Genomic DNA, 16,234 nt, shown 5'->3' with positions numbered 1-16,234 from the left:
TCCCGAAAGCATACCAGGGCTCTGCTTGATAATGGCATTTCAGTATAAAAAGCAACATCAAATTTTTTATCCAGTGTTGATGTACAGTTCAGGAAGATGTATCACAGATTTTTTTATGGTAAAAGATGGTAAAATAATTTGTAACATAACCAGTAGTAAAAGCTCTCTAATGCAGGAAATCTTATTGTATTGTGGTGCTTATTTGGCATATTGCCCTCTGATGAATGTCAGGATGTACTCAACAGCTGTAATGGACTTTGTGGGCCTTAGAGGATGCAACCCTAGACAGAGTGTACTTATGTATATACTCATGTGCATGCATGACTCTAAAAAAGCTGTACTTACTAACCTGGAAAACAATACCATTTTTATTGAACGGCAATTTAGTTGTCACAGCCCTGTGTAGTAATTGTTGGGTAATAGTAGTATATTACTGTGAAAGGTTCAGTCAATTGCTGGTGTTGTGGTAATGAGGTTTTATTGTATTACATAGTTAGTTATTCAGATTTTTCCTCCCATTGCAATTGTAACTGGGATACAACAAAGCTGGAAAATTTTGTAGATGTAGGAAGGCAACGCCATAATTGGACACATCTCATCTCAGTAGCTATAAAAATAATTAATAAATGCACATTCTTAACCAGCTTGTGACATATTCTTTTGTTGTTTGATTTCCAAAGGACCCGGGAATACTAAGGTGGCAAAATCCACAGCAGTGCCTCCAGGACCTCCAGTGTATTTGGATCTGGTGTACATTCCTAACCACAGCAATAGCAAGAATGTTGATGTTGAGTTTTTCAAGAGGGTGAGGTCATCCTACTACGTGGTGAGCGGGAATGATTCTGCAGCTGAGGAGCCAAGCAGGGCTGTCCTGGACTCCTTGCTGGAGGGCAAGGCACAGTGGGAGAGTAACATGCAGGTAGGCTCTTCATTTCTCTCTCTACCTGGAAATTTAACCTTCTCTGGGAAGCAACTACGGGAAGCCAAAGCACCTCTGGAGTAGGAGGACACCTGCCCAGGAGTGGGGTGCTCAGGCTGGGCACCTTGTTTCACTGATGATGTGAGAGGACACTTGGGTGCTGCACAGAGCTCCACTGCACTCAACTGATCCCCCTTTTCTGGCCCTTCTGAGCTGTTCCTGGTGAATAAAGCAGCTGGGAGCTGGTTTTCAGGGCCATTTTGATCTTTCATCTTCCTGTGATACCATATATAATCAAAGTTTGGCAATGTTGCAGTTTGTAAGTAGGAAAGAAAAGTCAGTGTTTCATGATTTGTATGATAATCACATACAAACTCCATGTGCCTTTCCATTGTGGTCAGTCAGTAACCAAAATATTCAGGCACAATCTGAAGAGCTGTCAGTGCATGTCAGCACTTTACAAAACCAAGGTTTTCTTTTGATAAATTACTTCTTTGCAGTTATTTTACATTACCTTTGTGTTTATTTATTTCTTCTTATTCAGACATTTATTCAAGTATTTATTGCATAAAGACCCGGTCTCTTCAAAAGGGAAACATATGTTGGCTGGGGTTTCTTGCAAATGTTTTTACTATCAGCTGTTCCTGTTGTCTGTTCTTCAGGACTTCTCTTGTTTTGTGCTGCAGGTGACCCTGATACCAACCCATGACTCAGAAGTGATGAGGGAGTGGTACCAAGAGACCCATGAGAAACAGCAGGACCTCAATATCATGGTTTTGGCAAGCAGCAGCACCGTTGTTATGCAAGATGAATCTTTTCCTGCATGCAAGATCGAATTGTAAGAACGAGGCTACGCATCACAAGATTAAACTTTGTTTCCAGAAATTCTTCAGTTTGAAAACACCTTTTCTAAAAATTCAATCCATCTATTTCAACTGCTGAACTATATACCTGCCAAATGCTATACTGTGTCATGGTGATGCAAGTCACTAATATTTTTAAGTCTTTGCTGATTGCTAGGGGAATTAACAGCATTCCCATAGTAGAGTTCAAATTACTGAGAAAAAAAAAAAAAGAAAAAAAAAGGAAAAAAAAAAAAAGATCCAGTTTCATCTCCTCTGAACGTTTGGAAACCATGTACTAGCAGCCCTGACTTCTGCCAGGTGGAAGCATTTGCCCTCTAAAGAAACTCAGAGAGAGAAAAATAGAGAGAGGTAGGAGGAGAAACTAATAAATAATTAGATCTGCATTATTCTCATGGCAATAGATGTATCGCTTACTGTAGTCTGCTTATGCTCTCACACTAAAATGAACTTTTAAACTTGTATCAATCTGAGCTATTGCAAGGGGATACTTTTTATACAGAATTTAGGTAGCTGGAAAATAAAAAGAAACAGAATGTGTCTAGGAAGGGACTTATAACCAGTACTTGTGTCCAACAGTTTTCCACTTTAATTTGAGCTCTGCATACTGACATACCATAACAATCATAGGCCAAATATGCACGCAGTCTGCACCCAACCCAGAAATCTAAAAGCTTTCTTTCAACATGTAGAATTGTTGGTCTAAGGCATGATCCCAGTGAAAGGCCACTCATTCCAGCCAGAACTGACCAGTCCACATGCTTGAACACCCATGTCCACTGTCAATTAAATGAAGCAAAATACCAAAGCAGTTGGAAGTACACTCAGTAGACAATTTGCCTTAGAAAGTGATGTGAATGTACAAAGAAACTTGATGCACTTATTTTTTAATGTCGAGACAGCAGATTTATAAAACATCTGTGCAGGATCATAGTTACACCAGTAAAGAAGTATGAGTGTGCAAGTGTGGTACTAGAAACCTATCTGACTGGTCAAACAGCTTGGTGCTATGAATTACATATGTGAGTTATGTGAACACTTCACTGATGCACCTGGACAGCTCAGCAAGGCAAGATGAGCATTTTCTTGGAAGTTTCTTTTGTACTGTGAAAATAAGATTGAAGTGGTGTCCAGTATCAGAGTTACAAAACTTAGAGAAACATTCAGAGTGATAAAAAAGATTACCTGTGAGCCTGTACAGTATTCAGCCTTCCTTTGTCTTACCTTATTTTTTTTGTTTAATTTAAGAGTGAATATGGGAATAAATGTATAGAAACCTTTCTTCTAATGTTGTGTGAACTTTTAATAGACAAACTTTTAACAAATGTTTTCATTTATAGGAACATGCAAAGAAAAATTTTTCAGGTGAAGGCCATTTTTTAAATAGTTTTGTAAGGTAACTAAACAATGTTGCTTAAGGTTCTAGTGAGAAGGGATATTGAGCTAAAATTTATTAGAAATAGTCTACTGCCAATACCTTTTGGGGGATAGGGTGTGGAAAGACATCCTGGTAGTAAAATTAATCAATTGATGATGACAGAAAATAGGATTTGAAAAGTTGATTGACTGATATGTAGAAGACTGTAACCTACATTCTCAACCCTTACAAGATCTTGAAAAAAAAGATAGAATAAGCAATAAGCTAAAGTAAGTCACCTCTCCCCTGCCCCTTCCCCTGCCCCTTCCCCTGCCCCTTCCCCTGCCCCTTCCCCTGCCCCTTCCCCTGCCCCTTCCCCTGCCCCTTCCCCTGCCCCTTCCCCTGCCCCTTCCCCTGCCCCTTCCCCTGCCTCCCTGCCCCCTGCCCCTCTCACCTCCCCCTTCTCCTCTCGCTTCCCTTTCCCTTTTCCTTTCACTTTTCCTTTCACTTTGCCTTTCCTTCTCTTTACTCTTCTATTACTCATCATCTTCCTTCCCTCCTCCCTTCCTTGCCTCTTTTTTCCTTCTACTCTTCCTTTCACTTCTTCCTTCCTCTCCTCCCTTCTTTCCTTTCCTACTAGCATGCTTGCTGAGGAACAACATCCCTGTTCTGTGATTCAAGACAATTAGGATTTTTTTAGTCTTAGGAATTCTATGCCTATACAAAAAAGCAGTGCTACATTGTATAAGGTTTGCAAGTCTGAATTTAAAGAAGGTGTAAAGGCCTCCAGAATCGAGATATGTTCTGGTTTGTATGATTCACCATTATGCCTGGTATTAAGTTTCACAATATGACCTCATTTTATTTTCTTTACTTATAATTTATTTCAATTTTACATTGTTAGGATATTTTTGTTTAATAGGTATATGTTTGCACTCCTGATTTTTATGAGGGTTTTTTTATACTGCTTTGGGATCCCTTAAATATGGGCTCCTAAGGCCCATTTAATGCTGTGAATTACTGTTTGTCAGTTATTGGGGGTTTTGATTTATTTTTAATGTCTTCTCTGTTTTTTGTTTTTTTTTTTTTTTTTTTGTTCTCGTTTTTTAGGTATCTCTAGCAATGCTGGGTTTTTTTTGGTTTTTTTTTTTTTTTTTTTTTTGCTATATCTTTTAAATCGTTAAGAATAACTCAGAATGACTATGGCACAAAAGGCAGATGGAAATGTACTGTGGAAACAAGCATGTTTGCTGGCTCAAAATCATTCACTTAAAATTGCTTTTGTAATACATAGCCTATAGAAGGCAAAATGCTTAGCAGAATAGTTCTATTTATACAATTCTTTCTGCTTTGTCTACTTTCTTAAGTGGGTCAATATCAAACTTCTTTGAGTGTATAGGAACAGATTTTCTGATTTTCTGACAATATCTGAAGTGGTTTTTATCTCTGCTTTGGTAAAAAAAAAAATCTGTTTTAAGTACAGCAGTGGTCCTGAGACTAATCTCACTTATGCCACTTACTCCTATGAATCAGGAGAAATTTCACTATAGTCAGGGAAGTTACTGTCATTTGATCCTACTGTAAATGAAATTGGAATCAAGCCTTAAGTCTCCCCAAGCAAGGTTGTGATGGCTCAAGTATTCGTTTTACTTTAAATAATAACAATAATTAGACAGTTACAGCAGATCTTAAAATGTGCATTCATTTTGTTGCTGCTACAATAATATTAAACATGGTCTGGCTAGTCTGAGGTATTGTAATGCCTGTTCCATCCATTCCCTTTCAAAAGGCAACAGTGCCTGGGTGCAACACAAAGATGAACTCCTCCATTGGCTCCTCTTGCCCTTAATGTCTTTCCTGCCTGTGGAACTAATCTAACTGTGCTAGTCCTAGTACTACACAATTAGCTTAGTGTAACAGTCATCAAAATGTACTGTGTACATTACTGATGAGTGCTGTTGATCAGCATAGATTTTTAGGAGCATGGTTTGCTATTGATTACTCCAATTATAAAGATTCAATATCTGAGTGTAAAAGACACTCTATTTAAATGATGGTAATTAACCCATTATAGCATTCCCAGTCATGATCCTTATGCTATTACTATACTGTTTCATATAGTTCAATGAAGACTAAACTTTGGGGATCCCACCACACTCCTGAACTTGAATAGGGTTTCTCTTGCATGCCTCTTCAAAGTCCTGTGGTGGGCCTGACTTCATTGACTTCTATTTTCACTTCATCTTTCATAGAAATCACTTTGATTTTTTTTCCCTTACTTGACATACTGTGGTGAATGGAGATAACTGTGTATATGAATGTGCTTTTTTAATTGTCTACAATAGCTTATGCGTTTTAGGAGAGTTCCAGTACTCATTTACTAAGATTTAATCAATTTCTTAATTGAATTTTCAATCTTTCCCACCATAAGCAAGTCAGCTCCAAAGAGCGCTTACTGTGCATTTGGGATATTTCTGTCATATGCTTCTCTTTGTTCATCTGTCGCCAGAGGTTCTTGCTCAGTAATGATGTTTTGAGAAAATAGGAATTTTGTTGGTCTGGACTTATTAGAAAAGGCAAAAGTATAATGTTTACACTTGGAAGAAACTGTAAGCTTTCATCTTTTCACTTAATTGAACAAAACACTAAGAGCAACTAGGGGTAAGCATTTCTTAGAATGCAATTATATTATTCACCTGGTTTTAAAATGTTTACTATTTAAAATAAAATAAGAAAACAAGTCTGTTCGTTGTGACTTTACAAAAAAAAATTTAAAAAATTAAGTAATTAAATAAAACAATGGCATAAAGATACAGAGAAAAAAAAGAAAAAAAAAAAAAAAAAAAAACAGCTTCTCCACACTAGACTAGCTAGGAGCTCCAAATGGCAGGAGCTACCTCTTCAAGACTGGGCTGTAATCACAACCATAAAAAAGGAAATCTGAAATATGCTTTCACACATTTGCATGCAGCCGTTATCTTCCAAACTATGGAAAGAAACAGTCTTGTTGCTGGCTTGAGAAGCACCTCACACATCTCCTCTCTTGTTCTGAATGGTGTTTGTGTCAGTCTGCAGCTGTGTATGGTATTATGTCTTATAATCCTGCATCACTTCTATTCTATCCAGTCATATCTAATGTAGAAAAATAGTTTCCAGTGAAAGTAATGTAGTGCTTTTATGATATTTGTGTGCAATATCCCCTCTTCCATTGAGGATATTTGATGTAAACGATACAAACTCAGTTCCACAATAAAATACAAAAGTGGCAAAGTTGTGTTGAAATGTTTCTTGTCTTTGTGTATCTATGTATTTTTAAGTTTTCCTTTTCCTTCAGTCAGGGTTACCTACTGTATATTTTTTTTCTCAAATGATCAGTGGTTATTTATATGCTAGGTAAGAACCAATCTGGAAAATTAACGTGGAAGATTACTTTTATCTCTTGAGGTGTAAAACATTACCATGATATACCATGACTTGGCTTCTTTTTTTGTTCTCATTTTTGTATCCCTCAGCAGTATAAGAAAATACCTCATTTTCAGTAAGTACTCTAAGTTCCAGGGGCTGTGTTGGAGCTGATGCCAAATAAAGTTGCATCAAACTTTGAGCCCACCCTGGTTTGGAAAAGAGGTCTTTTCCAAAGCTGTTGGAGCGTAACAGGAGTGCGTAGCTTGTCTCCAATGGAGATGGACCCTTCCTGATAGCCACCACCCAGTAATCCTGGTGAAAGGGGACAACACTTGTGAAAGTTGCACACCCAGTTTAGTTTTTTACTATATAAACAACAGATTTTACTTCCAATGCTGGTAAAGGAATGCTGTAATGTCAGGCTTTCAGCCACTCTGATGCCTGCTGAGGTGAGGCGCAATGGTCAATTCCTAAGTTTTTAGCTCAGAGACAGTAATGACATGAAAGCAGGTAAGGCTGGGTCAGTGAGGAGCAAGGGGTGCTCTCTCTCAGGAGACACAGTGGCTCTGTGGGATTTCCTTCAACCTCAGACAGCAGTCTTTTTTGTGCACCCCTATCTGCCTCCAATGTCTAAGTGATCATTAGTTACTTCTAATGACATTAATAAGAAATACTGTGCTTGGCTTGAATTGGGCTGTGTGCGGTGGGGAAAAATAAAGATCAGCCGAGGGGAGTCAGCTGCTGCAAATCTTATACATCAGTTACAATCCTGCATATGTCTATGCCAAGATTTTTTTAGCTGTTGAGGTAGAGTAGTCTGATGCCACCTAAAATATATTTAAATAATTGTCCAAATAGACCAGGCCGGGCTTCAACCGCAACTATGCATCTGCAGTTGCAACATTACGTTTTGGATTTGCACAGGATGGGTACAGGCCAGCCTGGTCTGTAGCATTTGGCTTCCTGCTTCCAAATGTAAGATGCTTTCTTCAGCACAATTGCTGGGAAGGTTTATTTCCACTAGTTTTGTTAATGAACAAATTCCATCAGCTTATGAAATATTTCAAATGTCATGGGAAAATTATACGCCCATAAAATTATACCTTTTCAGTCTGTCTAAAATGAGAGCTCTGTCTTGCAGCATCCTAGACAAGTTCAATACTGATCTCTAGTGGTTTTGGCTGGGAGGAAATTGTTGCTTTTCATGGTTCCTAGGACAGGGTGAAGAGAGAAGCCCAGGGGTCTCTTGCCATGGTGGCACTTCATAGATCTAGTTCATTCCCAGCACTGCAGCAAAACTCTTTGGCTTCCTAGAGGGTGTCTGTGGGCTCACAGTAGTTCCACTACATGAGCATTGCCTGTGTCCTTCAGTCAGCAAACAGTTTTTGACCACTACCTACTGCTGTGGTCCCTACTTTCCTCTCCCACAGACGCACCAGTCCACTTTAGCAAGTGTGTTGTCCTCTGTTATGCTGTGATTTCACATTCAGCCCAAAACCATCAGAGGCTAAGTATACGTTGAGTGCCCTCAGCTCACCAGGGGATCTGCTACTTTTGGCTGCAGACTCACTCATCATTTCCACGAAAAATTAAATACTGAGAACTAAAGAACTAAATCAGCAGGTGCAGCAACCTGCACGAGCTCCATTCACACAGATCCTTACCACTTGATGTAGCTGTGTCTCTGCAGTTCCACCACTACCACTCTACCATTACCAGCCTCCATCTGGTAAGGCAGGAGTGGAGGCTGGCTGGATGCATCTCCTGCTAGCTTCACTGCCAAAACAATTCTGACATCATCTGCACACCATACTGCAGCTCAGCCCGTCACCTCTGCTTCTGAATTACACCCAGAAGGTAAGTGAAATATGTAGAACTTATATGAACAAAGCTAAGTACACATAACAATGCCTTTATACACTGAGTTTACACCCTGTTAAGGTCTAGAAACTAATTTTGACTGAGCTTTTACAAACCTCATGTTATCTTGGCCCAGCTGTGTTACTTCCTTAGAGAGCTGCAAGTAAAATGAACCAATACTTAATACGAATCCCCCAGAATGCAAGCCAGGACTTCCAGGAGGAGATTAGAATGTATATGTATTTATATACACTCTATATGTATATATGTATATGTGTGTGTGTGTGTGTGTGTATTTATATATATATATATACATATATCTATATATATACCTACATATGTATATATATGTGTAGTTATAGCAGCAGTGACTATGTGTAAGAACCAGAATAGTCCTGACATCTTCTTTCCCAATTCATTTAAGGGAGAAATTGTAATGATTTGGAATAAACAAACATTACTGAAAGCTGAATTTTCTACTGATAATCTAATGTGCTTGTCAGTTGGGGTCTAATGCTATTTCTATGCCTGGGGCACCTGCAATTTTGAATGCACTGAGTGGAAATGTTTAAGAGCAGCAACAGGCTTACTATTATGCAACTGAGAGCTGAGTTCAGTGGCAACTTGATGATTACTGAAAGATGCATGTATTTCCACAGGGAGATTAACCCAGAATAGATGACACAGTTTTCTTAAATTACTCTTGAATTAATGTTTTATCACTGATTCTTGCCCTGCATTTCACTCTCCAGAGTTTTATTTAGGAAAAGTCACTGTCCCAAGTTCAAGTTTTTTGCCACTTACATAACAGTAGTTCCTCTTTTACAACAGAAGCTCCTTGTCCTCATCTCAACATTTTGTATCATTAAATTTCTGGGAATGTCAATTTAACTTTAACTTACTTTCCACAGCTGTGCTCAAATACTCACTAGAAAGATATTTTGCAAGGTTCAATTGTAGTTTTGACACAGACAGGGCAGCAAAACCACCTGCAGTACTTGCAAAATTGAATGCTGTTTCCTGGGCCACATCTTGCATCCTTTGAAGTAGAGAGCAATTCTCTTGTCACTATGATGCCAGCTACCCTGGGGGTGGCAGGATGTTTGCTAGCTTGTTCCACAGCTGTCTGCTGCCTATCATAGCTGCACAGGGATGGTTGCTCAGGTCCAACACTTCCTTGCACCAGCACATCCTCATCTGTACCAGAGTAGGTCATCATCCCATAGTTTTAGGGGTACCAGAGAGCCCTGGGACAAGCAGGCAAGCAGCTGTGACAGGCCACTGCGGGAATGAGCAGGTGCTTGAAGCTGTGTGTAGGACATAGAGTCTGACTAGGTCTGAGAATATCTAGCAGCTTATCTTGGCAAGGCTGGCTGTTACCATAAATAGGGGCCATCTGTGCAAGGCTTCAGGCAACATTTATTTGAGCTCCAAAGGAATAAATATGTAATTTTCCTCTTGTGAATAATGGATAATGACCTTCAGTGCTTTGCTGGAAGTGTTCTGTTAGTGACACTTGAGGGAGGATTGGTTATGTATTTGCTTGCTTAATCAGCAGCATATTTGGTGTCTGTCTTGGATTTCAATTGGGTAAGCTGCTTTTTAAATTAACAGGAAGAGGTTTAACCTTTTAAATGCTTGGTTTTTTCCTTAACTGTAGCTGATTTCATGCCAACATACCAATCAGGCTTTGTGCTTGTACTGGTTTCTGTTTCTTTTGGCTAGTGTTGTTGAGAGAAGGGTCTCTCCTACACCTAGGGAAGCAAAGGAGAGATGCCAACACTGCCTCGCATGTGCAATGCTGTCCCATATGTGTTGATGCAGCCAGATACAATTTGGGCAGCTGGACACCTTGTTTGCATGCACAGCTCCATCACTGTGCATGCAAATGTCTTGCTTTTAGCATTGGGAGTTTTTCCTCTGCTTTTAGTTATACACACACCAGGATAGTGAGTAGGAAAATTATTCAAAATCTTTAATGAGAAAATGAGAAGGATGTACTCCTGTGATTTAGAAATACTTAACAAGGCAGAACCTGCAGTAGCTTTAGTCCAAATCACAGCTGTAGCACCAACAAAATCCTGTGACTGAACATTTAAGGAGAGGCGATCCAAAAACAGGAGATAGTGTTACTACCAAGTAAACATTTTTGTCTGTCCCCTCCTGGAAATATTTTTCCAGTGGCATCCACATATAAAAAGGTCTAGGCAGCTTTCTGAAACAGTTCAGCAAGAAGCAGAGGCTCCTAGTAAGGAAGTGCTCATTAAGTTGTGATCTTACATCAAATGAGTACCAGGGTACAGGACTGGGTGAAATCAGAAGTTCTTTTTTATGTTTGTAGAGTACCCAAGTTTTTATTTTGCTTTGTTTTGGTTTTTATATGCATATATACACACATCCATGTTCTTCTCTTAGCACCACAACTCAGATTTAAGCAGCAGACGATTAAAAACTGCTGTATTACTTCTCTGTCCTGCTTCTCCATGCAGTTGGCTGCATCACAGTGTGTGGTGGCTATCATAGGGGGCACACAAAGCCATGGATATCTGGACAGAAAGCCTTTTGACCAGCTGGAGCCCTACTTCACGCCTTGGTGTTGCTATGAGTATTCTTCAAACTTCTTTTTAAAAGTAATTCAGCAAGCAGCTGAAGAACAGGCTTGTTCATGTGTGCAACATAATTTATGCATGGGGGTTAATGGTCAAGCCTAAAGTTTGTTGGGGTGAGAGTAAGAGAAACAGGGAAGACAACCTAAGTTAGCTGATATTCTTTAATATTTTGTTTGTGGTGCACAGGCACCTTCTGTGACTCCCTTAGGAAGCTGAGTGCACGCCTGAACAGCATTGGTTTGTGTATTACCTCACCTCACAATTTGTCTATTTCATTCTTGACATTGCTGAGAGCAGATAGGACAGCACAGAACACTGCACTCCCTCAAGTTTCAGCTGCTAATTTTTGTTTCCAACCACCTGAGACTCTGGCGTGCCAAGGGGCCTCAAACCTCAGGATGCTAAGTGCTTGGTACCTGGGCTGCTTGCTGTGTGCAGAGCTGGGGGCTGACTGCAGTCCTAGATGGAGGTGCAGCACAGAGACACAGCCTCCTCGGAAGAAGTAAAGTACATGATACATAGAAGGAACTTGAAGGGGATGAAAAATGCAATCAAAGGATAAGTCTCCATGGGGATTGTTGGAGATTTCAAGAGGATGCAGGTAGGACTGTGGGAAATGAGAGGATTTGCTAGGTGAGAAAACACTGGTGCAGCAGCTGGTTGCTATTGAAGGAGGCAGTGGTGAGACCTCAGGTGGTCAGAAGATGCAGGCTAGTGGACCATGGAGAAACACATGGCTGAAACATGATGAGGGAAGAGGGGCCCTGGTGTTAAGCTGGCCCAGCTGGTGGAAGTGTCAGAAGTTGTTTCTCATTCAGGGTATCAAGGGGACACATAAGAATGGGCCTGGCATAACTTTTGGATCCTTATGTCCAAAAGCTCTGGACCCTTTGTAGCAGGTCTTGCATTCGGTGTCCCTCTCACCCCAGGAATCTGCTTTGCTGCCGACAAAGCATTTGGCAGGGAAACACACCCAGCCCCCACACCCATCTCCCGAGTGTAGAGGGGGGTTTGGGAGAAGATCCAAGCAAAGGCAGAGAAATGTTTAATCTGCACTGCTTAAATTTAGGCTTTGGACCAGGCTCAAAGCATTCAAACCCACAGTGGCTGGAGTAACAGAAGGAGGCAACCCGTAAGATTCATTATTGGGCCACTCAGCTTAGAGAAGGATTTTTTTTCTCCTATTTCTGTAATCATTAAGTCTCAGTAAGTCTTGCTAACGGGGGCTTAGTTGTGGAGAAAGTGAAGTGTGTTCTGTGAGAGAGCTACAGGGGGTGTGGGTGGACATGGCAGCTGGCAGCTTGCTGCAGGAGTTCAATTAGCATTAGCAGCCAGCCATGTCTACCAGGCAGGGTGAGGGACTGGGGGCCAGAAACAGGCTCCTTGTGCTGCCAAGAAACATACTAACAAGAAACAAGGAAAAATGTGGAAGTGCCTGTTGTTGCCTAGCCAATGTCTCACAAACAACAGGATCAGCAGTCGCAGTGGCTGGAGGACATGTGTCAGCAAGGGAAGTTTTAGAACTGTGGTGGTGTAGAGGTGGTTTCTGTATAAAGAAGATGAGAAAACAACCAGGATTCAGGAGTGACTATGAACCTTGGGAAGCACAACCCATGCCCCAAAATACAGAACTGAAACATGTGCTTGGGAAGGGACACTGTTCTCCTGTGGCTGGACTTGGAGTGATGATGTCTTTAAAGCCACCAGTTTTAAGGAAATTGTTCTTAGGTGTGTGTTTAGCCACTGAATCTCACTTAAGGCTCCCTAACATCTCCTTGTAATCAGAGAGTGGAAAAAGACCTCAGAAGACTTGAGACAAGTTGCCAAGGAAATTCCACTGCTTGTTCAATAGGCCAAGCCACAAATTTATCCACTTACCTGGAGAAAGAACTCTCTTAATGCAGTATGGGAGTGAGGAGGCCTTGGGTGTGAAAGAGCCATCCAGGCTCTGAGTGTGCTTGCTGGGAATAATAAAGTTATTTGGTGTATGCATGTAAGGTGTTTTCCTACACTTAAGTTCACCTAACAGATCTGCAGAGTGTTCTCACTGATCAACAGTGAGTTTGTGATGTTGAGTTTCGTCACTCTCAGACTAGACAGGTGAATGGCAAAACTGGAAATATTTATCAGACCCTGCAGTACAGCACAGTGAGAGAAAACTATTGCTGGTCTAACAAACTGCAAGAGAGCAGGGCTGTAACTCTAATCTCCTTTATTTCAAGGAGCCAGGAGCAGCATAAAGTCAGTAGCTGCAGCTGATGAGATTCAGTGGTGACAGGGAATGTAAGCAGGGATGGAAGCTGAACCCCCCACAATGCACTGTGATCCCTTTCTTCCTTGCTGTTTCCTTGTGCTCTGTGTGAACAGCTGCATTGTTTTACCAATCTGAACAATGAAGCAGGGGACTGTGTACACAGCTGAGACAAGAAAGGAATTAGGCCAAAAATCTCATCAAACAGCACCCAGAGTATAAAAGAAAACTGCACCACAGTATAAAGCTTCTCAGTGCGCGAAGGTGAAGTAACCATGCGTATTTCTCTGCTGACCCTAAAAACAGCAGAGTAGAATTAGTAAAGTCAGAAATTTTTAACATCCTTACAAGGAAGGCACATCTGAGTGCATGTACAAATGCTAACTAACTAAACTGAAACACTTAAAAAGCAGTCTAAAGTTAGGCTTTCAGCTCCCTGTAGCCTGAATTTTTCAAATGAGTTGGGAAAAAAAAATAAATAATTCAATATATGTTAATCCTCTTAGTCTCTGAAGTTCAGAGTAGCCAAGGCACTCTTTCCTGTGAGAAACCCCAACTGAAACAATTTGTTTGAGATCCTTCCTTCTTCTTTTGTTCCTTCCACCTTTCATCACAGGCAAACTGCTTCTCATGCCTTTGTGTTGTCTCCATCCCACCCTCTGCCTGTCTGATGGTAGAAAGAAAATGTATCTTATTCAAAATAAAGATTTCTAAACCACATATAACTCTACTTCAGGAAACAGGCAAAATGGGAAAAGTTTAATTTGCATACATCAGTCACATATAGTCACATCTGCAGCACAATTGAAGTGAAATACTAATAATGATGATCACATCAGTTCACTGATAGAGGAATGCACACCACGATGGCAGTCTCTGAGTTCCAGTACTAAGCCGATGCTTTCGCTAGCTTCCTAGCTTCCATTTCCTGCCTGGCCTTTTCTCTTGACTCTCTCTCTCTCTCAATGAGATTTGCTTGTTCTTCCTCCCATTGCTTTAGCTTCTGCTCATGTTTTGCAATATCTTCCACTTCACATCCTGGCAGCTTTTCCTTGACAAGCTGGGTGGTCAGGGTTAACAGGCTTTCAGATTCAACCTTCCCAAGTGAATGCAGCTTAGAGCACAGCTCCTGTCATAAAAAGGGATTTGGTGAGGACTGAGAAGCAGAGAGAACATCAGTCAAAAGACCATCAGTCACAAAATGCTTCCTTATAACAACCAATAGATTCCTGTTAGAAACTAACTGTTAGTTGAGCTACACAGGACACATAACTCTTTCATCCCAGCAAAGTGTTTTGACTGTGCTAGTTGGTTACCATTTCTTGAAATGCTAAGCTCTAGAATATTATTTTTTAAGAAACAAAATTAAAAACAATCAAGTTTCATTTTCATTAACAATTTAGATTACTGTTCAAAGATCAGTTAAATGGTATCAATAAAGATGAGCTGACCAGTCAATGCAATCTTACCTCAAAACCTATGTAACAATTTGCTCCCCACTGCCTGCATTAGCAGCAGATGCATGTAATTTTAAATGCTCTCACTAAAGTAATTCCCATGATTTTTCTTCCCAACAGTTGCTGTGATCTGAGGCTTGACTTGGCTCACACAGAATGTACAACAGCACTAAAGCAGTGGGTATTTTTTTCAGGGGTATGGTACACTGAGTCCAAGAGTAGAGCTTAAGTGAGAAACTGCAGCATTTGCTTCTTGAGGTCTACCTCTCTACATGTCATGCTGCATAAAAATGTTGATTTACTTAAGATGATGAATCACCCAGTGATACTATTTCTGTCTTTCTGGAATCTTTAGCCTCATGGCTCACTAACAGTCTCATTAATTGCCTTAAAAGTGCAGGTACACACCCAAGGGGGAGTCAATAGGGGAGAAAAATTACATGGCACTGGCAGTTTATTCCTTGCTCACTCATTGAGTAGCAATGCATTCTGCTGAATGTTCTTTTAAATAAAACATTTTACTGAGTCCAGCACTTGCAGAAATGTTTAGTGAGTACACGTCCTAAAGGAAAGCACATACTTCTTTCTTCAGTCCTCTGACTAAAGCCTACTGTTTTGCATTGCAGGATCATGGAAAGATGTGGGGATCATTCACCTCCAAATAAAATGGTAATTCCAGGGCCACGTAAACATCGAGACTTTCACTTCCAGCTATCACTGGAAGCTCACGTGCTGTGCTGCTATAGCACAGTGTTCCTCTTAACCCCAGATCATGCTGGCAATAATCTGTGATGGCACTGCTGCTCAGCTTCTGTCTTCAGGCTCTGCCTGCCTCATACACAGAAAGCTACAATGTCCCCTCTGAGACCTCTCTATTTTTCTGCCTTAGCCAATACAACTGCAGGCTTTGTTGAGTTATGTCAGATCTTTGGATGTTTGAACTGGACAGAGAAGATTAAAGACTAAAATGCCAGGGATGCAGGTCTGAGGGGCTAGAGAATTTTTCTCTGGTTTTTTATTTTATAACAAAGAATGAAAACAAAACCAATGGCTTTGAAGCCATTGGACTAAAACCAAACTCAATGTTCAGGTGTATTATCTCAATTTTGTTTGAGATGTCAGTAAGTATAAAATGCATCAGTGAGGAACATGAAGAGACCAAACAGGATGGGTCTGAGAAAGGAATTTGACAACTATACTCATGTTTAAAGGTTAGATACTCAGTTGAAATACAACTGGTCTCGGTCCTTCAGACTTTCCTTACTAACCACTACCAAGGATGTTCTGAAAAAGGGGTTTATGTGCTGAACCTAAGCAGTATGAAATTGAATGAGAGAAAAACAACACACTGGAAATTAGCAAGACTTCTCTCCTGAACCATTACCAGTACCACTGAACTCTTGGAATCCTGCTCTGCTGTGATACATTAGCAAAATTACTTTAGGAAAGCAGCAGGTTCTATGACTTGCAGGTAACAAAAGGGCACACTCCTAAATTGCCAAGTAATTTATTT

The 16,234-nt window shown here is 40.4% G+C and overlaps 2 protein-coding genes across 2 annotated transcripts in view; one reads left to right on the top strand and one right to left on the bottom strand.

The window, feature by feature from the left end:
- The window catches only part of MAP1B (microtubule associated protein 1B), a 65,085-nt gene extending 63,106 nt beyond the window's left edge, over nt 1–1,979 (top strand). Inside the window, exons 6-7 of the mRNA XM_071731412.1 lie at nt 681–919; nt 1,606–1,979. Coding sequence (XP_071587513.1) covers nt 681–919; nt 1,606–1,761 — 395 coding nt within the window. The 3' untranslated portion in view covers nt 1,762–1,979. The remainder of the gene's footprint in view (nt 1–680; nt 920–1,605) is intronic.
- Nucleotides 1,980–13,995: 12,016 nt separating this feature from the next.
- Nucleotides 13,996–16,234, bottom strand: part of MRPS27 (mitochondrial ribosomal protein S27) — a 45,806-nt gene continuing 43,567 nt past the window's right edge. Inside the window, exon 11 of the mRNA XM_071731411.1 lies at nt 13,996–14,393. Coding sequence (XP_071587512.1) covers nt 14,154–14,393 — 240 coding nt within the window. The 3' untranslated portion in view covers nt 13,996–14,153. The remainder of the gene's footprint in view (nt 14,394–16,234) is intronic.

Source organism: Heliangelus exortis, chromosome Z, assembly GCF_036169615.1.
Source record: "Heliangelus exortis chromosome Z, bHelExo1.hap1, whole genome shotgun sequence".
NCBI classification, from domain to species: Eukaryota; Metazoa; Chordata; class Aves; order Apodiformes; family Trochilidae; genus Heliangelus; species Heliangelus exortis.
Note: the sequence above shows the minus strand (reverse complement) of the source record. Positions and strands in the feature narration are given on the sequence as shown.